This window comes from Homalodisca vitripennis, chromosome 5, assembly GCF_021130785.1.
Source record: "Homalodisca vitripennis isolate AUS2020 chromosome 5, UT_GWSS_2.1, whole genome shotgun sequence".
Taxonomy (NCBI): Eukaryota; Metazoa; Arthropoda; class Insecta; order Hemiptera; family Cicadellidae; genus Homalodisca; species Homalodisca vitripennis.
Genome location: NC_060211.1, coordinates 62,580,401 through 62,606,887, shown reverse-complemented (window position 1 = coordinate 62,606,887; position 26,487 = coordinate 62,580,401). Strand labels below are relative to the sequence as shown.

Below are 26,487 nucleotides of genomic sequence, written 5' to 3'. Positions count from 1 at the left end.
GCTAAAGACACTATCGTTACTCGGGTGAATTCATGTCATTGTAACCAAATAGTGGTGTTGTGCCTATTAGTCATAGGCTTCACTTACTTGTCTCATAAGTCCTCATGAACCATGGGGAATCTCCACTTTGCACTGTGTGAGATGTACCACTCAGTGTACGACATATCATCCTTGAGTAAACAGTTTTTAACATGCAGAGGGAATCATGCCCCTTTCCAGGAACTGTGGAAGAACTCCTGGGATACAATGAAAGAAATATTATCTGTTCAAATATTTGTAAACGACCTCCTTCTTTTCTAAGATATAGTCAATTCATGTACTTGAATTAGATTAAGTTAATGGTATGTCTCTATGGTGGTGGGACCTCTATAGAGTCCCTTATACAGAATTTATAGTTATTAAATAATAAAAGCTCGCTATTAATAATAATAGTTAAAAGCTCGCTCATTGTATTATCTACTGTCGTCATTATAGCAATACAAATATGACACTACTGCAATAAAGTGCCATATATTTTATCAGGCAACGATAATATTTTAAACAAAGCTGGAAATTTCCCTCAATTCGGCATGGTAAGAAATTGAGGTGTGCCGAATTATGACAATATGCCAGATTAATGGGTATATATCAGAGAAATAATGTAGACATGATAAATAAACAATCACAGTAAAACACGTTTTTATTATTCAAATATAACCTTGAGGTAATCATCGTTATATGTGGATCTATAAGAAAAATATTGTTTAATGGTCCATTTACAGTGCGTAGTCTATGCATCACAATAATTCAGTAGAACATGGTCAAGGTCGAGGGCGCGTTCATTACGGTTCATCACACTTCCGTACCTTGCTGCCACTGCCAGACTCTAGATATTGCTTGCCTGATGGCAGTAGCGAGACGTAAGTTGTTTAGAGTCGTACTTCCATCACAAACCTGTGCTGAGCACATTAACTGTGAAATTTACCTGCTATTACTAGCTTCAATTGAATTGATACGAAAATACGAGAGTTCAACTGGTTACACAGGCTGACAGTCTACGGCCATAGTCAGTCACATGACTCGAGTCTAATCGATATCACCTGTGATGCCTAGCCTCTTCTCCAAACCCACCTAAATACTGTGTTCAACATGAACAGAAAATATATTGTTGCATATTACATGATTGTTTTACATTATTCAAGAAAATTTAGAATTTGCCAAAAGCATGTCGGATACCAAGCGTACCGACTATAGGATGCAGATTAGTGGAATTTTCTTGTACTTCAATATTTGTGCTTGTAATCCTAAAATTCTTGTTTTCTTCTTTTTGTAACTAATGTAACTAAAAGCAGTGTTACTAGTGGATAGTGGTACTTTTACAAAAGAAAGTAATAACTAATAAATGTTTTTTTTTTTTTAATAAAAATCTAACATACAATTTTTTGATGTTAGATTTTTAATTAGTTTGGAAAGTAATAATTACAATAAAACTTAGTAACAAGTGTATTTTATTTGTACATTATAAAAGTATCACATAGCTAACAACAATTACTATCATGTAGGGATTATGGAACAAATATTGTACTTTGGAATTTTCAGGATTTTTTAAATAAATGACAAACTCTTTAAGCTAAGATGATAACTATTGAATTACATATTACATAATCATATATTGAACAATAATAATCACAAGTGCCATAAAAATATTTAAAATAATAACAGTGGAATAGTAAATGTACAAGTAAATATATCACAATAAAAATAAGTAAATAAATCAAAGTTTTTTAAATAATTATTTGAAACACAAAACTCATTTTTTGGACAGTATGAATTAAGTACAATGTTTAACCTATCTGTTTTGGAATAAAACTTTGAAAATCCAACCAAGACAACAAATAAAAAAGGAATAAAAATTAGAACAAATAGATGAATATATTACATATATTGCTAAATTTATATGAAAAACAACAGTGTTATTAACTTTCCAGATATGTCAATATTACACAGTTTTCCTTTCTCATAAATAATATTTCAATAGATTTTCTGCTGCATAGATAATTTAAATAAATAATTTTGAAGGCACATGAGTGACTTATTTAGGATTTATCATTGTACTCTGACATTTTGCCTACAAATACTTCATCCATAAAGGTATTTGGAATAATGTTTTCAGCACTATTAAATGTCTAGCTTGAAACATGCACATTATTACTAAACATTTAAAATTATTGAATATTTGGAATAGAGTTAGTTAATTATCTTCCATTTCTAAAAGACACTATGTAAGTAGTGCTAAAAATTTCTTAATAATTTAAAATTTTAATCCTTTCGAATAACAAATGAATTTATTTCACTAATTTAAAAAAACTGCAATTAAAAATTAATTTTGAGGAATAACTCTTGTATTTTAATAATTTAATGTACTGTTAATAATTATGTATATATTAACAATATGAGATTTTTAAACACATAAGTACAATAATCTCGTAGTAACAAATAAAATGGAATTTCAATGTAAAATCTGTTAAAATATCAGCTTCGTAATATAATAATTATTTATTAAATTAATTTTACAAGAAATAAGCTGATTTATTATAAGGCTATCTTAGCAAGGAGAGCAAGGTGATATGCTATGGAATGCTGAGGGTTCCAACAAAAATCAGAGTGTCCTCTTCCAACAAAAATCAGAATGTCCTCTTGAACCTGGAGAGTACATGGACCCAAGAAAAGAGCAAGAAGTCTGATGCTCTCCTCATCTTCTGTGCTGTACTTCAGACATTAATTTGTTAAGTTGTATTGCCCCTAAATCCTGTCATGTCAGTGCTTTTTGTGCTTCTTCCTTGGTGCTTTCTTCACTAACAGTTTTTCATCTAAAACAATTAAGAATTAAACTATTAACTTTTAGATTAAACATTCAGTTAAAGTGATTTGGTCATTACTGATACTTCTGTAAACACGTTACTAGAAACTAGAGCATTCACATTTTTCCAATAACAAAACTCTCAAAAACCATTTTTAAATTTAAGTATTCAACAAGCAAAATGGATTTGTAAAATAAAAAGTCTAATCTTTAAGATCAGAGCCTTCTGAAGTTGTGCACATGAATTATCAAAAACTTCAAACAATTCATTTAACTCTTTCATGACATATTAGGTAGTTACACAGTACTGTACATACACATTAATGTTTCATAAATATCCTCCCAAAATTTAAAATTAATATTTAAAACTTTTATGAGTTAGCTTTATAAAAATATGTATGCTACATTAAATGCAATGTTAAATTTTAATTGTTAAATTGTGATTCTGGTATCAATTTTCATTTTACACTAATTCCAATCCATTACTATTTTCCTCATCATCTTTTATCCTCTAGTCTGGTTGAAATCTTTGATACAAATGATAAATGTATCCCCAAATTTGTTTATCAGAATTGTATAGGTTTGTATAGGTGGCATTAGAATTCTCTATTGCAATACATAATTTGTAATTAATATTGTAATGCCATCGAATAAGCAATACTTGCACATAATAATGAACCAAAACTAATAAATAGAGCATAATAAACAAAACTAATGAGATGAGCCTAAATTAAATGACCACTTAACAATTCTAAAAGTTAAACACTGTTGAAAAATTATGAAAATACCACATATACTTACTTGTCACAAATTATTAAAAATAAATAAGGAATTAAATTAATTCAATATAAGACACAACAAAATTACTATCAGAATAATTGCTAGTAGGTGTGATTAAAAGTAAGAAATGCTACAAGAAAAGCTAATCAAAGAAGAAATATAGTAAGTTTAGTTCATTGATAAAAAGTTTTTTGTAAAGAATTGTGGTAATATGTAATAGTATACAGTAGAACATAAATTACATTTTTTAGTACAAAAAACTGTTGTAGATCAAACCCTTCCTCCAGTTCCTTGACATTTTGTACTATGTGTAATTTTGAATTGGGGTGAATAATTCAAATTTTGTCTTGAATAATTAGAAGTTTTCATGTCCAATAAAAACATATTTTAAAAATAAATACAAATTTATTTACTTATAAATTTTAATTTTAATTTTATTTATTTGACATTTCTGTGCTAGAATGTATAAAAGTAAACAAGACAACATTGCAATGATACTGTAGCTAACGAACTACAGTTGTACGCACAGCTGCACAAGCCATTACATAAAAGCACCATGCATCCCTGTCATGCTAATAATAATTGTGTCTGTTTGGTTTCCACGAATTCAGCAATGTGAGTGAACTAAATATCTTTGTACTTTGCGTAACAGCTCTAACTGTCAGTGTCCCACCTCCCTGCCACTTTAACATACCCCAACCCCCCACTGTATATGTTTAGCCTTCATGATCATGATGCATCTGTGAAAAGTGAAAGCATGTGACTTAGGAAATACTTTTCTTATTGCATAAGAATTTACATATTTTGTTACAGTATATTAATAGAGTGATGATTCTAATGTTAATGTTTTTGTTATAGAAATGTACTATGTCTATTCTATTCTGAATCTTTTAAGATGTTTGTATGACCAAAATTTGTGCATCATTAGAATGTTTTACAGATTCCTTGAGGAAGCTTGCATTATTTAAGTTCCACTGTATTAAAATACCATTATAATTAAAACAACCATATGAGCAAAGAATTAACCGTACAATATTTTATTTCTAATAATCAATTTGGTAGATGCCAAGTACAAATAAGGAAAAGTCTCTCATTTAATAAAAAACTACACTAAAAATAATTTTTAAATAATGAAAGAATAAAGTTGTATAAGACAAAAATTCCAAATTCTCCATTAAACAAGTGTATTAAACACATAAAGAAAGGATTTTAATTTGTAATTTCATGCAGAAGGTAGTTGAAAACTTTCTAGGTTAAATTTTATAATTTTTTTACTTGAGCTGGAATTATGTTGATATATACTTGGAGATTTGTTATAAACTTAAATTAGTGAATTGTAAAACCACCATTGTGATTTTGGTATTACCTACAAAAAAAACATTGAGCACAATCCACAGAATTTATAATATATATTATTTTTAATTATATTGGAAACTTACGAGAAGGATATAAGAAAGCTCCCAGAAAAATGAGTTAGTGAAAGTCAACTATTAACTAATTCACATGTATGAATCCAGTAACAAGAGATGAATAGCCATAAATAAATTAATGAATTTAAAAGATAAACAAAATATTGAAGTTTATATGGAAAAGTGAACTTTGATACCTTGTGGGATAACTATTGCTATTAATAAACAGTGCCTCTGATTATGCTACAGTTACAGAAGTGTTGAGTAAACCACTCGCTTACCCCAAAGCACTTTGTTCAAGAAGTAGCCTGCCCCATACAGCGCCACGGCTAAAATGTAAGTGGCTAGGCAGATTACTACTCTCAGGGTCCAATTCAGCATTTTGAATATTGGATACAACCAGATACCACTCTGATAGTAAGTTCCCAGTAAACTGAAACAAACCATAGTTTAATTATTTCATTATTTGATGATCTGAAATAGCCAGAAACCTTCTAAGTTTAGTCAATATGGTTTAATAACTTTGAATCCCTGTGTGCAATCAAAACAGATATAAACATACTGAATCTGCTCTAAAAAATAAGTCTGTACATATTATGAATAATTTACTACTACATCTATTCTACGATGTCTAAAGATTTGCACCAATATGTAAAAAAATTATTTGCCACTAAAACTTATTTAAATTTCTCCCTGCTTCATCGTGTTAATCAATAGTACAAATTATACTTCACTCAAAAAAAGGTTACAACAAACTATAAGTGACTACATGCCCATGTCAACTCTTATTTCATTACTTAGGTAGTAGATAGGGTGACCTTATCTTTTTTTTAATATTACAACATAATTATTAAATATACAGGATTTAAAAAATTGTTAACCAACATTTTTTTAAATGAGTAAAATGATTACCTAGAAACTGTACTAAAAAAATGACTTCTTCTAATATCATAAATCCTCAACATCTACTTATAAAAGTACATAAGCTATGTCTATATATACGAGGGTCGTCCACAAAGTAACCTCCGTTTTGAAATAAAAAATAAACTAGTTGAGATACAAAAATTTTATTATATAAATGTTAAAACTGCAGCTTTTCTCTACTTTTCTACATATTCACCATACAAATTCAAGCACTTATCATATCTTTTAACAGTTTTTTAAATTCCGTCTTTAAAAAAATCTGCCGCCTGAGAACGTAGCCAACATGTTACAGCGTTTTGAAGCTCTTCATCACTCGCAAACCTCTGAGATGCAAGCCACCGCTTCATGTACGGGAAAAGATGGAAATCACTGGAAGCCAAATCCGGGCTGTAGGGGGGATGGTCAAAAACGTCCCATTTGAACTTTTTCAAAAGTTCTGTCGTTCTTTGAGCTGTATGAGGGCGGGCGTTGTCATGGACAAACACAACACCAGATGTCAGAAGACCACAACGCTTGTTTTGAATTGCTCGTCGTCAGTGGCGTCGGGCCGGGGGGGCACGGGGGGGGCACGTGCCCCCCCCAACATTATGCAAAAAAAGAAAAAAATAATATAAATTATCTTTAAATTACGTATATGTATACACTAAAAAGTTACGAATGAATAACTAATATAGATCCCCCATTAGTCTATTTTTCTGTATGCATCTAATTTGATTCTGTGTGTGTAAAGTATGCGCGTGTTACAACAAAATTTACAAGTGCCGGTGAGCCGACTCTGGCCGGTTGCGCCCGAGCTGGAGCAGCCGATCGAATGCACCCGAGCCCAGCCGACGCCGGCCGAGGGCCTCCGAGCATTGACGACGCCTGGCGGAGGGATATCATACCAGCTCAGTGCGCGTGTGTTGTGTTGTGTAGGTGGTCGCCACGTTTTATTATTCGTTTCAATAAGCTTATTGTTACTAGCTGAGCTGCTATTGTTTGTGTAATTTTTGCGGATATTCCGTTTGTTATCATGTCTAAGAAACAGTCCTCTGTACTAAACATTCTTTAAAAAAACTTGGAAATTCAAGTGAAAGTGTAAATGAAGATAGACATTTAGCGGGAAGTAGCACTGGAGGTAGCGTTGGTGATGAATCGCCATCTTGTTTACGCCCAGATCGTGATGCTACAATCCAGGGCGAAAGTAGAGATCCTTCATTGGGAGTACAAAGTGCAGATATTGCAAAAGGAGCTTTTCAGCCTGTTGATTGTTTTAAGGTAAGCAAGATTCAATCCAAATCGAGGCAGTTCAAAGAATCCTGGTACAGTGAATTTAATTGGGTCGAATATAGCCCCATTAAAGACGCTGCATTTTGTTTACCCATGCCGACTATTTTGTCAAACATAAGTCTGGTCGCGGGGAGGGAGTCATTCACTAAACTGGGCATGAACAATTGGAAGAAAGCTTTGGAAAAATTCAGGAAACATGAGAATAGTGAAATGCATCAAAAATCTAAACAGTTTCTCAATGAGTATAGAAAAGCAGGAAGCACGGTAGCAGATTCGTTGTCCTCGGCACATACTAAAATGGTTGAGGATGAATAGGAGGTATTTAAAATTCATAATTGAAAACATCCTATTTCCTTGGAAAACAGAATCTTGCCTTAAGAGGACATGATGAGAGTACTGCTTCATTTAACAGGGGGAACTTTATAGAACTGCTACAACTGAGATCTACTCAAATGGAGGAAGGAATCCAAACATTAATGAAATCCCCAGTCCATTCATACAAAAGTGCCCAGGTACAAAATGAGATAATAGATTGCATAAAAAGTGAAATGCTTCAACAAATTGTCCAAGAGGTGAGTGAGGCTTTGGCACTACTCAATTATTTGTGATGAAACTACGGATATTTCAACCCGTGAACAGCTTAGCATTTGCATTCGATACATTACTAAAATAGATGGACACATTAAAATCAAATGAAAAGGTTTTTGGGCTTCGTTGATGTGTCAGACACTACTGGTGAAAATTTACATCACACTATTAAACAGTATCTGCAGCAGTTTGGGTATAAGCTTAAATAAAATGCACGGCCAGGCATATGATGGAGCTAGTAACATGAGCGGCAAATTCAAAAGGTGTTGCCTCAAGGTTCCAAGAAGAAGAGCCTAAAGCTTTGTACACACACTGCCATGCCCAATTTGCTTGATCTGGCTGTTCAGAGATTTTTGTGAAGAAATAAGACAGCTTCGGAATTGCTTATCCATAGTAAATCACCTGTATAACTTAATTAATGCATCAGCTAACAGGTTTTCAATATTTGAATCAATATGTAAGCAAAGCGGAGAAACAAAAATGAAAAGACTGGTGAGCTTGTCTCGAACTAGATGGACAGTTTGACACAAAGCAATCCATGTAATTCTAGAGCAGCTCCCTGAAGTGTACGAAAACTTTGGAAGTTATTGCAAACGATGTATCAAATCGTAAAATTGCAGCCGAAGCTGATGGTCTAGCCAAACAAATCAGCACATTTGAATTTGTATTCAGTTTAAAACTATTGCACAGCGTTTTGAGTCAGACTGATATACTCTCCAAAGAACTGCAGAGTGAATCTCTTGACATTTCTAAGGTTTTTGCAAAAGTTGAATCAGTCATTGACTGTTTAAAACTGGACAGAAATGATGATGGCTTTATTCAGATGTGGAAATGAGTCAGAAGAACAGTGTAACAAATATGGTATGAAAGGTTTTGTCAGTTGAAAGGCCTTCACTACCACGCAAACGGAAGATTCCGAAAAAACTTGAAGCTAGTAGTAGCTCTTCAGATGCTGCATTTCATCAAATCACCTGAACCTGAACCTGAACAGATGTTCAAGACTGGCATTTACTTTGCTGCTTTAGACACAGTAATTTGTAAACCTGCAATCTCGTTTTTTTCCAAGAACGATTATGATAAAATCAACTGCATTGCCCAGTTACTATTTAATTGGACCGAAATTGACAACAACGCTGTTATGGCAATCCAAAAAGTTTTTATAACTTGTCTTTAAGTTTCTCTGTACATCTTAAGTTTTTTCACTGTTATGCAAAGAACAATTTTGTCAAAACAGACAAAGCAACCACAAAGAATAACGTTCCAAGAGTTGGCTGATTTTTTTTTTATTGAGAATGATCTTCAAGCCAGTGCACCAGATGTTTGGCAGCTACTAGAAATATCACTTTCGTGGCCTATCACAACAGCAAGCGCAGAAAGATCGTTTTCTACACTACGAAGGCTGAAGACATTTCTTCGAAGCACCATGACAGAAGACCGCTTAAGTGGGTTTGCCCTGATGTCTATTGAGCAAGAATTGACGTCTGAATACATGAAAGATAAAAAACTAGATCTGTTAGTTGACAGATTTTCAAATCTAGCCGATAGGAGGCTAATGCTTCATTAGAAGTAACAAAAATTGGTTCGTTGAAAACCATTACTGTAGTTCTGTTCACCTTAAAACTTTGTCTTGTACACAAATTTGTTTTTGTGTTATAAATGTCCTTGCAGTTATGTCTAGAATAGAATAAACTTGTATAATTTGAAATTGAGTCTTTTTACAATCCATCAATATAGTAAAAATTGATTAAAACCAATGTTTTAACAAAAATACACATATACTTTACTTTAGTTCTTAAGTGGTAGTTTTCAAAAAAGTTTCCACGGGACCACCCCCCCCCCCCGGAGACCCCGTGCCCCCCCAAAATTATTAGGTCACGCTACGCCTATGCTCGTCGTAGCCGTTTTAAGGTTTCACAGTAAGCTGCAGCTGTAATGGTCATACCACGCTCCATAAATTCAACGAGCAAGATGCCCTTAGCATCCCAAAAAACTGTAGCCATCAATTTTCTCGCTGAAAAAGATTGGCGAGCTTTCTTCGGCTTGCTTGGCGAAGCGGTATGACCCCATTGCATTGACGGACTACACCTTCGCTCATAATGTTTGGGCCATACACCGCACTCAATTCACGATGAATTTCAGCTGCTGTGTAACTTTTCGACCACAGAAATCTTATTACACCACGCACTTCACACGTGGCGGGATTTTCTATCACAGCGCTCATGTTTTTACATTGTACCAAAAGAACGTGCGATCGCACGATGCTCTCCCTTGCACAGCTAGAAGTGTACTGAACGGCTGCGCACACCGATGTGAGAATGGCGGCGCTACCCCTACTACTTATCGCGCCCCGCCCAAACGGCGGTTACTTTATGGACGACCCTCGTAGTAGGTTGAGATACGAGGGCTGTTTTTTTTTTCAACTTCCGATCGTGCCGCTAGATGGCTGGGCGAGCGGTATCGGCCAGCAATGCGCGGCAGTCGACTGCGCACCTCTCCCACTACAACCTCACTCAATTTCAGACGGCCGACGCCATTTCCAATTTATCTAGGGACACATAAACATGGCTACCATGATAGAATCTCCCGCCAAGTGTGAGTTGAGAAGTGTCATTCGTTTCTTGCAAGCTGAAGGGTTATCTGCAGCAGAAATTCACCGTAGAATGGAACGAGTATACGGTGAAAGCTTTATGTGTGACAGTGCAGTGCGTGATTGGTGTAGGAAATTTAAAGATGGACGAGTTGACATTCATGATGAAGGGGGCCAAGGACGAAAGTCGGTCGCAAACGAAGACCTCGTTGATCGAGTTGACCAAAGTGTAAGAAGCAATCGAAGGTTTACGATTACGGAGCTATCCAATCAGTTTCCTGAGATTTCAAGGTCAGCCCTATACTCTATCGTAACTGAAAAGTTAGGCTACAAAAAACTTTGTGCGCGATGGGTGCCGAAGATGTTGTCTGATGACCACAAAGCTCGGCGAATGGCGTCAGCAACGTCTTTTCTGAACCGCTATGAAGCTGATGGCGAAGATTTTTTGATCAAAATCGTGACAGGAGATGAGACATGGGTTCTGTACGACACCCCAGAAACGAAACAGCAGTCCCAACAATGGATGCATTCAAACTCTCCAAACAAACCCAAAAAATTCAAAAAAACTTTCAACAACAAAAAGATTATGGCCACAGTGTTTTGGGATCAAAAAGGTGTATTGCTTGTTGAGTTTTTAGAGCCAGGTACCACAATCAATGCGGAAGGATACTGCGGTACGTTACAACGTTTGCGGAGAGCTATCCAGAACAAAAGGAGAGGAATGCTCACATCGGGAGTAGTGCTCATTCATGACAACGCCCGTCCTCACAGTGCTGCTTTGACAAAGCGTCTTCTTGACGGTTTTAAATGGGATGTTTTTGACCATCCGGCGTATAGTCCTGACTTAGCGCCGAGTGACTATCACCTTTTCCCGGAACTGAAGAAGATGCTAGGAGGGCAGAGCTTCCGAACAGACGACGCGCTGCGAGACGCCGTGAAGACCCATCTCAAATCACTGGCGGCAAACTTCTATGAAGAAGGTATTAAGAAGCTTGTACCCAGGTATGAAAAATGCCTCAATTTAAATGGCGATTATGTTGAAAAGTAACTAATAATGTACCTAACTTTTGATAATAAATTTATTTAATTACTCTCCCTAGTTTTTATTTTTATATCACATCGGAAGTTGAAAAAAAAACAGCCCTCGTATATAAGGGAATCAATAAATATATATAGTTTCCTAATAAATTATTTACTTTCTTATCTGACATGAATATCAGCTGTCTCTCAGAATATCTTAATTAGAAGTGCTGCTAGAAAAAACCCGAACTAAGGCTGTAAAAAGATGATATTTACAATTAGATATTATTCCATTCAATGTTCACCCCAAATTAGTCTCTACGCTGCTCTAAGCAAATATTCCACTATGCGCAATGCTGCAGATAATTTATCGTAATTCTATTCATGACTTCTGTCACATTTTCTTTTACTACTTCAACAGTCTCAAATCTCATTCCTTTCAAAGCTGACTTGACTATGAAGAATAAAAAAAATCACAAGGGGCCAAGTTTTGCAATCACGTTTTGACTAACCAAGTATTATGAGCGGGAGGGAAGGGGGGTCATTGTCCTGGTGGAGGATCCAAGAGGATCCATTTTCTACTGTGTGTCACATATCACATAGGGTAATCAGGGCGGTAATTCAGCAATGCTGATCCACTGTTTGCCCCTCTGGTACCCAATCAATATGTACAATTCCTTTCATATAAAAAAAATTGTCATTCCCTTTAACCCTGGAACTGGCCATCATTTTTCCCAAAATGGCAGGCACTTTTTGGTGATTTTGTAAGGGTTTTGTATTTTAATCACTGCTCATCTATTTTTTAAGATAAAAACATTTTAAAAACATCAATGTCTTTAGAAATAAATGCAGTTTCCCAAAAAAATATTAAAGGTTGAATCATTTAATGTATTTTTATTTTTTTACAGATTAACGTAAAAATATTAGTAAAGAATAAATGTTTCTCAAAATGTATAGCACCCTCTCAGGTAATATGAAAGTTTTTAGAATAATTCTAAAATATACAAAAGTTTGCTTATATACCTCAATTACAAATTACAAAAAAAATATTTAGGTAAAAGAAGTTTATTGGTACTTTTGAACAATATATCTATAAAAACTACAAAATCTGAAAAAAGTTTGTATAGCACTATTATGTATACCATTTTGACATTTTGGAATTTATTGGATGAACAAATATTTTTTTCTAAGAGATAAATATATTTAGAAGAGAAAAATATGACATTTATAGAAGTTTACATTGTATAAGATATTTTTATATGGCAACAAACTTTTTTTTAATTTTTACAAAAGTCAAAATTGTGAAATAAATGCCTAACTTTTTTAGCTAACAATTTTCTTTTCATCCAAATATTATTTATAAAGATAGTACATTTATTGAAGTTTACAAAAATGTACAACAATGTATTTTTATTTATATTATTTTTTTGTTAAAAAAATAAAACAAGCGATGGCCATAGAAATAAAACGCTAATACCTTCAGAAAAAGTAAAAAAAAAACTTTTTCACTTTTATAATAAATACCTTTGCATAAATTCAAATCAAAATTTAATTATAATTAAAATTAAATTGTCTACAAAATTATAAAACACTGAACCTACGTGAACATAGGCTTATTTTCAGTTTCACAAAAATCCAACCTATTCCCTAAAACTTAACCTAACCTCTACATTTTTCACTTCACTAATTAAAAAAAAAAAAAAACGATAAACAAACTTTTATTTATACACACTAAATAACGAAATGTCTAAAAATATCCTAATGAATAGCAAGCAATACACTAATACCGGCAATGGCGTATGATAACAACAAAGAAATCAACATGGCAACCATGCGATGCGTTATTCTTCTCTACTGGCTGAGTCGGTGATTGCGCAACAGAACAAAAATAAAATACTAGTTCATAGTCTTCGTTGTCTATTATACTGTTGCTTAGAGCAATTCTTCTTCTTTGTTTTGATATGATTTTCACTATTTCCAAACAACGATAAAGTAACAAAAATAACAAAATTTAATGAAGCTATTTTCGACGCATTAGGCATTTTGGGATTTTACAAAACACGAGCTTTTCAAACGCTTATTTTATAAACATTAATTTTCCTACTGGCTATTGAAAAGATGTTTCTGAAAGCCAAGAATACACTGTTTTCAATGACGACATTTACGATCGTGTAGAACGTAAACTCACGATAGGGAATTTTTTACAAACATACGGTAATTTTAGCGTGTTCGGAAATTACGCAAACAAATGGCAATCGGAAATGTGAACATCCAAGTTTAGAATTTTATAATGAAAGAGATTTAACTTAACTATAGAGCGTTTTATGGTATAATATGAAACCTTGAATCTTTATCTTTAGATTTACGTATGTTTTACTTCAAACAAAGTAAAAATAGACTTGCTGTGAGAGATCATATCACGACATAGTTAATGCGTCGAAAATAGCTTAGTGCCATTTTGAAACTGTAGTTAATGCGTCGATAATCGCTTAAAGCCAGTTGCAGGGTTAACTTTGTCATCCCTGATTTTTTTTTTTTTTGCCATGGAGAACCAAGGGATTTACAATTCATCCATTCACGTTTCATTTTGGGATCATATGTAACAAACACGATTCATAAGTAGTAACGTTTCCTAAGAAGGTAGGATAATTTTCTAAGTTTTCTAGGATGGCAGAACAAATCATTCTTCAGCATTCTTTAATTTTATGTTGCTACGGTCCCCACGTTGCTGTGCCTATTCTGCTACGATCCACTTTGGTCGCCCTTCTGCTACGGTCCAGTCCCCAGTTGGCTGTACGATTTTGCTACGTTCCAGGCCCCCGTTTGTTGTCCCAATTTTCTCACAATCGGTATTCAAAGTGTGCTGCCCCTCATTGGTTGTGCGACTTGCTTCGTGTTGGCTAATTCATATTGTTCCAAGTTGATATTTAAATAACGATCAAACTTCAATGTCTGTGGTGTTGTTGAAAGTGTAGTTTGTATTAATGAAAGTAGGCTACACGTTATATATCACTAGCACTGGGTCTATATTATCTCAGGTTTTTTAAGTAGGTTGAATAATGGTTCAAACTTAATACTACTCTTCTGAAAGTTCTGATCAATATGATTGTTTATATCATAATAAAGTTCACAAAATATTCACTGTTCTTACCAATCACTTTGAATCAAATAAGTTTTGAAAGTAATATTCTTTAATTTAAAGCTTATTATCTTACTTACCACATTTCTTTGTAGATGGGATACTCAATGAAAGACAAAGCAAATGACTTTGACGTCAATTTATTTTATATTATACTGTCTAATTCTACTCACTTTGCTTTGATTTTTGTTCACTAACACAACATCCCATCCCTAATTACAACTTCAATGCACTATTGTACAGTTTCAAATTTCATCTATACGAGTAGACGTCCTTACTGCTTCAAGTCCAGACAAAGAAGAAGGATTCTCTGTATAAAAACTACGCATACCGGTTCACACAATGTTCATCCCCCTCTCCCGTTCAAATCAGCATCTTCACGATTAAATATAATTTGATTTTTTTCTTATAATTGTCAAAATTTATCACGTTCACTATAATTGATCAATTTAAGTCTTTCTATTTTCTTTTATTATTTTTCTAAAGCTTTTTTATTTAAATTTTTAGCAACATGTGCTTTCTAACGTCATCAATACGCAAGTCATTTTATCCCACAATTGGCTTTTCTGCGTAATTTTATTTAGTACTTTTGTAAAACACGAATTTTGGTTATGTATAACTCATTTTAATTAATTAAAATTTGTTCCCGTATAAAGTTTAATATATTTCTCCGTTATTAATTAAATAAATCTCAATTCCGACAACATGTGATTCACTGACGTCACAGTCTGCCAATTCCCCGTGAATATTCAAATGTCGTAATTTGACCTGTCACAATGTGTGAGACACTTTGGAACCATTTTTGAACACACTTTGTTCATCTTGAAACTTTCATGAAGAATCTGTCTAACACTTCCCTTGTCAATTCCTTTTAACTCAGACATAGCTCTGGTATTTAAATGCCGGTCTTTCCAAACAAAGTTACCAATTTTCTCAATGTCTGAATTGACAAATTTTGTTTGGTCATATGGTTGGGTGGAAGTGTAATCAATGCAATTGATAATCATTCTTAAATCAATAACTTTTGTGGTTTTTATTTCAGCTTTGAAACCTGATAATTATTGAAATGTACAATCATATTTAATTTAAATTTATAAGTAGAATACCCCTGACTGAGGATTTAATTATTCATACATGGTTGGAAAGCTCAAACCTATGATTCTTCCCCTGAATATGATGTTTCCCTGCATTGCAGCTCAATTTTATGTAATGATTCTCATTCCCTCCATCACTGTAATACAACCGATAGGGTTCATGAGAACGGGAACTGGAGAGTTGGAAAATACTAGGCTTCCTAGTCATAAATTGACAAACAGTTTATCAGCAAACCCAATAACTTTCGCACAGATATACATATACAGTAGAACCAGCCAAGAGCTAACTAGGTGAGACAATGACAGATAAATATGTAGTCTAATGCAAATTTGAACAGAGTATAGTTTGTTGAGCATAATACTTTTGGTAGATGACAATTGCTATTTGACCAATAAAATATCAGTCAAACATGGAATTGAAGTTGAGCTCCATTACTTACCAAAATGAATACAGCAGCAGATATAAGGTTATTCCCAATAAAGCGGGCTTGAACGCAGGATACTTGTGGAAACACATATACATTTCTAGAAGCACTATCACAGACGTAGTTGTGTGCAGAGAATGGTTTATCCATGGTGGAAGGAATTTGTCCATAACTATTGGGAATATCAGTTCTCTGTCCACAAACCACACACTCCAGAAGACTATTGAGACCACCTAAAAATAATTTTTTTTCTTTTCATACATATCTAACTTCTTAAGTAAACAAGTTGACATTTAATGATGATTTGAGTTTGTATTAACTTATTACTAAGTTATAAACTTTATTCAGTTATAAAATGTTCATGTACTCGAGAGAAGACACTTAATGTCGTATTTAAAATAGTGAAATAATGTCAAATGCTGACATTACAGGTATTATATTTTATGCTTTCTGTAGTTTTTACTTTTAATTCTTAAACATGCGTGTAAACAATAATCTATTTGTGAATAAAAAATGTATTATTCTTGAAATAAAATTAAGATTTTCGTGTTTCAATACAAACTATACAGCGTTCTTATACAAACTCTCTGGTAATAAATGGGAATTTGTTCTTCGAATCAAAGCGAACCAAAATATGTAATATAAATCGCCAGTAGTAAATTTAATTCTATTGTCAGGATTTTAAAGTTTGGGTTCATCTAGATTGATTTTCTTTGCAATTCCTTAACTAGATATAGTCATTTAGTAGTCCTATACAAATTTTTAAATTTTTAACGCCTATAGACGCGGAACTGCCGATGCTTTAAACGCGGATAACGTCTACAAACGCAAAAGCTTTACTTTTGAAATGGCGAAGAATTAGTTGTTAAAACTTCCGTAAGAGAGCAGGTCGATGTTCCTTTCGACTGTCGGGACTAGACAAAACGCTTTGTCACCGTTGGTGGACGTTTTAACGGTATCTACTCGGGTTGATACTAATTATACAGAAACTTCAGTTACAATTTACTCATTATAAATAACCTGTATAAATGTAATGTAATCTGTCAAATAGTGTTCCTATGTACATTATCCTGCAATGCAGTTTATTAAAAATTTCAAATGTTTTCGTTCGTATAAAATTTTCAAAAATATGTAATATTACATGTTTATTATTTTTTCTTAAAAAGATAATACCAAGGAATATGAAACAAAAATTAGCATTGGGAAATATTTAAAAAAATATTTTTTTATTTCTTAGCGTTTGACAGTAATTTAAATTAGCGCTTTAAGGGTTAATATGTTTTGTACACATTCTCATTGCAAATTGCCGCAAAAGGTAGATTTCTGTTAATATTTTTGTTATTAATGTAAAGAAGGTCACCATGTATTCCTAGCCTCTATCTACTAGATGACCTTGGACGAAACTAGTTTGTTACTATCTCTGGTCTACTTGTTATCATTAATGAATTGATACTTGGTCACTTGCTAATGGGGAATAGTTCTCGTTGAAGGATATATGCTGATGTAAATTAGTAATACATTTTTAATAACTGATATCCCAATACAACAATTCTACACTAATAGTTTGTATTATTTACCTGAGATGTAACTTTGAAATAGATTTTAAATTATAGTTTGATCTTCAGTATTAGCATTATGCCCATTAATGGTTTGCATATTAGCTAATATTGGCTAATAGTCTTAAATGGAATTTGCTAATAAATGTTACTAAAATATTCACTGGTGGTTTTGGTAGGTTGGAAAAGTAGAAATTATCTGAGTGAGATACGATCTTTGTTTACTAACAGTATAATCCTTGTTTAGTAACAGACTGTGGAAGACATAGATTAAATCTTAGTTTTGTGATTGAACTTTGATAAACACTTCAAAGTTCCACAAAATAATCAATATTGTTTTGACTGTTTAAAATAGTATTCACCTTATGCCTTTAGCCTTGAATAATGTGTCTAATTATTAACATGTTATAAAAGTAATGAGACGTGAAACAACCTTACCAAGGCCATTGGGGCCACAAGGACAGTGAAGAAGTAATTCTTGAATTGGTTTATTCTCTCTTTGATCTTTTCTCTTCCTTTAAACAGAGCCAGAATTTCTCCTCCAAGAGCAATATAGAAATACGTTGTTTGTAACGTCTGAAACATTAGAATACAAATCTCATCTACTATACATCTAAAATAAAAAAACTAATCGGGGTAAAATCTCTTCGTTCAAAAAGTCTTTATTTGTAAGCTAAATTATACAAAATCTTAATGTTACAATAGTCTGTAATATCAAGAAGTTATTTACTTTTTAATACATTGCATTGTGCTCCACCTATAACTAAATTAAAATAAAAGAGAAATATATAATATTCTTCTTAAATAAAGATGTCTAAATTTTGTTCTAAATTCATGCCAAAACAATAAAGATGAAAATCATAAGTTCTAACTCTATGGTCATGATATTCAGGCTAGAGTACATGATTTATGCCCAACTATTTGTTATAATTGATTATGCAGTTACAATACAGGTGCAGACTCAAAAACTAAAGTACAAACACAAAAAATCTGTTCTGCATTTTTTCTTTAATATTTAACAAACAAAATTCTATAGGGACCTTCCAAAACGTCCTATCGGAGTCTACGTGGTTATAAGTTACCCACTAGTTTTGACTTGATGTAAACTGGAAAACTCAGAAGATAGAGGCAGGTTGTTTTCTCCTCTAAACTGGTGGTTCTCTGGGCTGCATTCATGAATGCTTATTTTTAACGACAAAAACTAACTGCTTGAACATAAACTTGTTTGTGTCTTAGTATTATAACCCTTATAGTGCCTGAATTTCATGTAGACTGTGAGGAACATGTAGATAATGTTAAGCAGTGTGACATTAGAACTCAAGGGGTTAATAACATGAAAAATGTTACTGCAAGGACTAACATTTGGTATAATATAGTTTTCTATTGTGTTCAATTGTTTATCGAATCTAAAATAGTACTCTTATGCGCATTGTGTTATATAATTTGGCATGAAACATCCAGATTTCTTAGTTTACAACAGTAGAAATCATACTGCTGGTAGTAGCAATCCTTTTTTTATTTGGGTATAGTAACAACAGCATGACATGCAATAAAAGCTAATCAACTAGAAGCTACTAGTGAAGTCAATAGCATAAAATCAATTTATTAATATTATCATTTTGCTGTTCACATTAATGCCAGTTATCATATGCAACTGCATATTTCCCTTAGTAGTGATAGTAAAACTATAAATGAATAAATTACAACATTTAACCTTGTTTTAAATTGTAAAATAAAAGACTTTTTATTGTAAAATAAAAACAATATAGATGTAAAATAATACTGATATGATCAATAATTCATTAACTGCAGCTAACACTAAAATAATATTAGTTCATTCAGTGGCATAACTAGGACTTGGGTTTAGAGGATGAATCTGATTAAAGATTCAACCTCCAGCTTATTTTAGTGTAAGCTCTGCTGTAACAAATAGAAGTAACTCCGTTACGTTGTTGGCGTTTCATTTGGATGTCAGGCTTAGTTAGGATACTCACACAAGTAGTTTATATACGAAGCTATCTAGGGTTACTTACAATATTACGTAGGTTAAGTTTATAATGTAAATACTTTAGAGATATGTTATTAACATCATATTTTGCCTTTTTTCACTCACTTCTGTCATATCAAATAATTTTGTGGGGTAATAGTAATGGAGCCCACAAAATTTTCCTAAGGCAAAATCAAGCTTTACGGTTAATGAAGAATTTGAAAGGTAGGGTATCTTATAGATCAATTTTTAAAGAGTTCCTAATAATGAATGTAACATCAATATATATATTATTGTTTAGTAACAGTTAAAGAAAATCTGAATGAGTACGAGATGTATCATGATGTCCATAACTGTAACACAAGGACCAAATATATGTTAAATTTAATTCCTGTAAAACTTATGACATTTTAAAAATGTCACTACTTTATGGAGGTTCAATTTTAAGTTACCTGATAGTGCATGGATACTTGTGCTTAAAAGAAAATTTATCTTATACACCATTAATGAGTTTTTTAACTGTGATACAAGCACCTTAATGTTTTAACTAAAACTTTTATATTTAAAACAAATATTGTATCTGTTTTTAACTTTGCGTTTTAGTTATTAATGTTGTATAAGTGGTAATTTTAATTGTTTAAATTTTAAGTGTTAATGTTGTAGCTTTTTACTAACACTGCTGATACTTAGTTGATTTTTATCTTACTGTTTTGTGTATTTTTACTTGATAAATTATGCATTTTATTTCATTAAATTTAAATTTTGAACACATGAATAATGTTTATCTTCAGACCACAAATAAGTGAACCACTTAAAGGAAAATAATTTTATTGTAATATAATTTTTATTAGTATAATAATACATGTTTACTATGTTCATGATAATGTCTATTGTACACTTGTATTTAATGATAACGCTTCTTGAATCTTGAAAGAATAGACCATGCCGAGGGGTATGGAATATATCTGAAATTAAATAAATCAGGTGGGCCTAGTTCAAAGTTAAACATTTAAATGCTGTATTTCAAACAAGTTGGATGGCTGTTATATGTATATTTTTAGCATTGTTAAGGGTTGGGGTTGTTTATCCCTCTCATCTTTCCCTAGTTACACCACTGAGATCATTTACTCACAAATGTCCAGTTGGTGAGATATCGCAGTGAGAACCGTTTCATTGTTTTTACAACAGGATCATGGATATCATCTTCTTTAGTGTGTTTGAGCATGTTTTCCTTCATCCAGTGGGTGACAACCATGTAGTACGCTGCCACTCCGACATGGAACACCTGTCTGGCCAGGTTGTTCATCTGAAATATCATAACATGTTATATATGTATAAAAAAATTTTTAGCACGATAAAAAATTGATATTAAGTTGAACAAAGTTGCTTTAAAATAGCATTGACATATTGCATCGACATATTATTTAGACAGTGTTCAGTACCATGTTCCAACAGAAAAGCTACTACTGTAAAGATAGTGACAAAATGATATGAATGTTTAAACAATATTATGCTTATCTAGAGTGTAGCTGTGATTCTTGTTATCAATTTGTCATTTATTATCTTATCCTTTATTAACTTCTTTTTCAAGTTTATTTACTTATTTTTTAATGTATGTTTCACTCACATCGTGTAAAACCTGAAAACTTAGTAAAGTAGAGGAATATTTAACACTTTGTGTGCAGCCCCTAAAATATATGGCTGTTTTTATAATGCTGCCCATTTTTTGTGTTTCTCAAGAAAAGTCTTTGTCTACGAACTAAATTCACTGAAATTAAAGTACTTGACTGGATTCACACTACTCCCTTCTTTCTTATGTAATGTCATGTCTTTTTAATTTTTTGTACGTGTTGAAATTATAACAAAATAGTATGGTTGGCACATAAAAAAACTATTTAAACAGATTCTGTTTACAAGATAGTTTTATAAACACATTTATAACTACAATGGAACCTTGATATATCGAACCTCAAGGGAAAATACAAAATTTTACACATCGAGTGTTTTAATATAATGAGTTTTAATACATCAAGGCTGTTTGGAGCAGACTTTGATATATACAGGTTTACAAATTTTGTTTTGTTATTCATTATATCAAGGTTAGACTTCAATTAGAAGTCCACAATGGGAAATGTGTAATAAGGAATTATAACAAGTATTGTACATAAATTTAAATTTGCTGAATCATGGTAACTTCTAAATGAAATTGATAGTGGAGTGGTGATTTATCACTGGCAACAACAGAAAACAAAGGAATATCAGTGTAGAGGGTTTCAAGTCTCGACATGAAAAATACGGTACTTCGGTTTGTTGAGCTGATTAGCTGAAACATTGATACATAGAGGTTAACAGTAGTCAAAATTAAGGGCAAAAATTCAATATTTTTAGGTTATTCACATTAAACATTATCATTGAAATAAATTGCACATTCAAGGGGAATGACAAGACTTTGATTTATCAAAGAATTCACTATATTGAGGTTTGATATATCGAGGTTCCACTGTATTTAAAAAAAAGGTTTGTTTATTCAGAACAAATTTCAAAACCCGTTAGCAAGTGTAACTAGATTTTGAATGTTTTGTCACATTTACTTCAAGAAATATATTTGTGATAATGAAAGTTTTGACAGAAATCACAGAGTACGAAAACTACATTTAAGTATTCAATTAATATTAAATATAAAACAACAGAGTATTGCAAATTATAAAATACACTCTGATCTATTTAATAGAACTGCACAAGTGACTGGGTTTTATATACATTCCTGATATGTTATCACAGACCATACAGGGCTGTACAATGTTTTGGCAGGCCCTATCATGTCCTGCCACCACGCCCCCGTCACACAGCTTCATTCCCCCCTCCCGTTGTTCCATTGACAACATCTTATTATTTTGTTAATTATATTAAGATTCAATATATGTTGCTAAAAATGAGCACAGAAAAAATATTATTAATTAAACTAATTTAACCATTGCTTTAAATTAATTTTTTGAACTCTTAAAATGATTAATATGTAGTCAGTTAGTTGTCCTATTGAAATTAATTTTAGATATTAATAACTGTGAGAAAAATCTTTAAAAGACTTGCTTTTAATTTGATTTTTATTCTCAGTTAAAGATAATTTGTCTTTTGTATCGACATTCCAGGTATGTTTCATTGTGTCAAACCAGACAAAAATGTTGAAGTATTTGTTTGTTGTTTGATTGCAGTAACTATTATTGACTTACCACTTGAATGCACAATATAAATAAGACATCGCCTGGTAAAGTAAGACATCTTTACTTTTTTACTTTTTTTATAAATAAACACGACTGATATTGTTAAATCAAAAGTAAGATTATTATTTTAAAAGTTATTATCACAGTTTCTTCGAAATTGTAATGAACAGTATTACAAATTTAGCATATGTTAGTGTTACAGTGATTAGATTGAGCTACTTCGTCCGACAACACTATTCCTGGTAAAATTTAAACCTGTCTGAGTACAGCCCTGGTCTATATAAGGGGGCTCTAGCCCCCCTCCCCAATATTTTGAAAGAAGAACATAAAAAATGCACCCAGTAGTTTGTTTTAAGCTATAACAAATTTATGAGTTCTTAAAGCTCAACAATGTCCTGGGAGAAAATTCCCGAGCATCTATTTATTAGGGTATTTTATACCTCCTAAGCAACACAGTGGGTCAGCCCTCATCCAAATTATTTTCTATACACGCCACTGTCACAGACAGATAAAACATACCGTAAAAGATAACATACTTTCTCATTTACTACTTAGTTGCTAACTATTATCGTAGGAATAGGAAGTATTTCAATAGATTAGGTTTTCTAATCCATTACAACGAAATGCACTATAAGATTACAAAAGAAAACCATAAATATGTAACTTTAAACCAAATTTAATTATTTAAAATGAAAAGAGTATTAATTCTCTACAAACATTACCCACCATTTCGGAAGTTCTCAATTAACTTTGACAAGAAAAACACGAATAACAGTAGCATAGAGTAACATATTACATCATATATATGTACAACATGTACGGTATAGTATGGTACTGTATGATGATAGTAAAATTTTTCAGAAGCCTGAGTTATAATGTTAAAAAAGGTATATGCATTCTTCTCAACAAATGTTGATTTAGCTACCTTTAAAACTAAAATATTGTTTTCTTGAACTTTTATATACTCTATTTAATAGAGCTACAAGTGCTTAAAAGTTTCAATATTGTACTCATGGAATCGATTCATTATGGATTCTAATATTTCACAGCAATGAATGTTACCTGATTATTATTAATTTAAAAGTTTTTAGGGTTTATTAATTGACATTAAAACATTATTTTTAAACAGTTTTCATTCTGCAACTATTTATAATATACCTACTGCAGGACCACAGTTGTGGGTTAATTAGCATACATGCATTGGAAAAGATAACATTGAAACCATAATTATATTGTTTATATATAAACTACTATATGTAATTAAAGTTCATATAATTTTTATTCCCCAAAACAAAGTACATTTAACATCATTTTGACCAGTGCTAGTGATATTTAAAATTACATGACAACATTACAGTATAAATTTAAATTTGTCTGTGTGTTTGTGTGTAATTTATTTATTGTAGTTTCTAGTTATCCTAACATTTCACCTCTTCTATCTATGGACCTGACCAACTGAAATGTTATTGCAAATTTGTATTTGCATTCCATTTTATAATAATTACCGCAACAATCCCTTTCTTTCATATCTTTTGGATTGTTTGACATGTCTTTTTCAAACGTGGGTCAGATTTTTAAACTGTCATAAGAAAATTAGCAATCTCCTAAAAAATCTTATTACTTTTGTCTTTCTGCCAGATTTCCTGGAACACCATTTTAGCCTCAAACCACAACAATATAATGTATTGAAGTTGTTTTAAATACGTTACGGCTAGTCCTTAATAGTTGTATTCAAACCAATATTGTTCCTTACGTTACTAATTAATTATTTAATGACTAAATAAGTTGTTTCATTTAAATAAGAAAATGCTGAATTGTTATTCATATAGAGATATTGTACTACAACTTCAAAACAGTTGAGGTTCGTAAGATTTATTCAATATTTATGTTTGTCCATATGACCACAAGATATTGTCATGGAACACTCCTAAGGATGTCTTACAGAAGACATAATAAACCAAAATTATGAGAATAATAATTATCCATACTTATTATAGTTTATATAAACAGATTCCTCAAAGTTATTATAATTTGATATGATGTACAACATTAATGTCACAATACAGTACTGCAATCACTCCTAACTACAAGGAAGCCAGTCAGATATTTAGAATATCATATGACGTGATAAGATTAAATCACAATGCGACTTTTATATTTCTACATTCACTTGTCGTCCCTGGAGAAGTACACATAGCCTGCATCGAGCTGATACTCATCAACGCCAATTACATTAATTATAATTAGTACAGTCAGTTCAAAACCTATGTGGTTTGATACCAAGAAAAACTATGTGTCTTATCACAATTGGCCTTTTAATTAATATTATTCTATAGGTCAACCTAAATATTTACAAGATCACATACGCTATCCATCATTTTCGTAATTTACCATCCATCAGTTATTTCACCCATGACTTTACAGTAATAACAAAACGTCTTTCCCCAATTATAAAAAATCACCTTTACAAGTTTTGCATAATTATGAAATAGTTAAATATTTTTCCTAAACATTATTTATATACATACTTGCAAGTTGGTAATTGTAAGAGAAAATTATAATATTTAGAACAGTACAGGCGTTTTTAATTAATTATAAACATAAGATTAATATAAGCAACACAGACCTGTAGAATTATGAATTGCCGAGTTCATAAATTTCAATTTACATATTCTATTGGTACTAACCTTGGATAATTCCAAACTTGTCCGACTCCTCTGCGGCAGAGAAATACCGCTCCTGGAGAACGGAAGAGGAAAGTAGGTTATGCGGTAGTGACTGGACAGTTGCTAGCGTATCGATTCACTACAGCGCTTCAGTTCAGACGTGAGTGGAGGGGGTAAAGTAGGGGGGAGAGCTATTACCTGAGAAGTAGTACGTGCTCGTAATTGTAATCGTGATTGTGAAAGGGGGAGGAGGGGAAAATAATCTTGCGGTGACTAACCACAAAACTCGGCAGAGGTTCAAGCTCGAGACATTGATAAGAATCGCTGATAAGGTTTTTTCGTAAAGACTTTTGATTTTATTTCACTACGGTAACAATGCTGGATGATGAAACATGTCTAGTTCTTGCCAATATTGAATATTATACCAAAGTTCCATAATTCCATTTCTCCTTTACTACAACTACTTATCTGTACAATAATTGGCGAAATAGAATTATTGTAAACCCTGTTTGTTTGTGTGTTTTGTCTCTTTTGCTTCTGAAGCAAACATTGATTGAGACCATTTATTGTGAGATAAAGTGATAAGATAGGTTTTCCCATTTAGACAACTTTTAGTTGCACTTTTGTGAAGGCTTATAAAACTCATCACTAACATCCTTATTAATGTGATTTTATATTATGTTCATAGTTATGTTATGTCATATTTTATAATGGGAATTAATTACTGTGACCTTAGATTATTACCAAACCATGCAATTTATAAAACCAAATACAAAGTGATTGATATAGGCCCTATACAGAATGTTTACAAATTAGTGTCACAATGTTCTATGGCTGATAGTATTCATGATTCCAAACAAGAAATGTTCTATATACATACTGTAGGTGAGAAATGTATTGTTTAGCACTAACTGTTATTTTGTATTTTTTTATTTAACCCTTTGAGTGCCAAGTATTTTTTGAGTGGGTATACTGAAAAGTGC

General features: G+C 32.3%; 1 protein-coding gene across 2 annotated transcripts; it reads right to left on the bottom strand.

The window, feature by feature from the left end:
• Positions 1 to 1,470: 1,470 nt before the first annotated feature.
• Positions 1,471 to 25,683, bottom strand: LOC124362297 (androgen-dependent TFPI-regulating protein-like). 2 transcript variants are annotated; one of them, XM_046816674.1, is made up of 6 exons: positions 25,526 to 25,683; positions 20,750 to 20,923; positions 18,069 to 18,206; positions 16,090 to 16,307; positions 5,310 to 5,461; positions 1,471 to 2,849 (listed from the first exon to the last, which is right to left on the bottom strand). In XM_046816674.1, exons 2-6 carry the CDS (start codon positions 20,921 to 20,923, stop codon positions 2,797 to 2,799), a joined length of 735 nt encoding a protein of 244 aa, XP_046672630.1. In that variant the 5' UTR covers positions 25,526 to 25,683; the 3' UTR covers positions 1,471 to 2,796. The 2 variants fall into 2 exon arrangements, with proteins under 2 accessions (XP_046672630.1, XP_046672629.1); XM_046816673.1 differs by lacking the exon at positions 25,526 to 25,683 and adding an exon at positions 21,060 to 21,091.
• Positions 25,684 to 26,487: the final 804 nt, after the last annotated feature.

Excerpts from the sequence above, each read along its gene's own strand:
- LOC124362297 (XM_046816673.1), bottom strand. Across the intron at positions 18,207-20,749 it reads ATCTCACCAACTGGACATTT|ACGTTACAAACAACGTATTT; the intron begins GTGAGTAAATGA and ends CTAATGTTTCAG. Across the intron at positions 2,850-5,309 it reads CTTGAACAAAGTGCTTTGGG|ATGAAAAACTGTTAGTGAAG; the intron begins GTAAGCGAGTGG and ends TAATTGTTTTAG.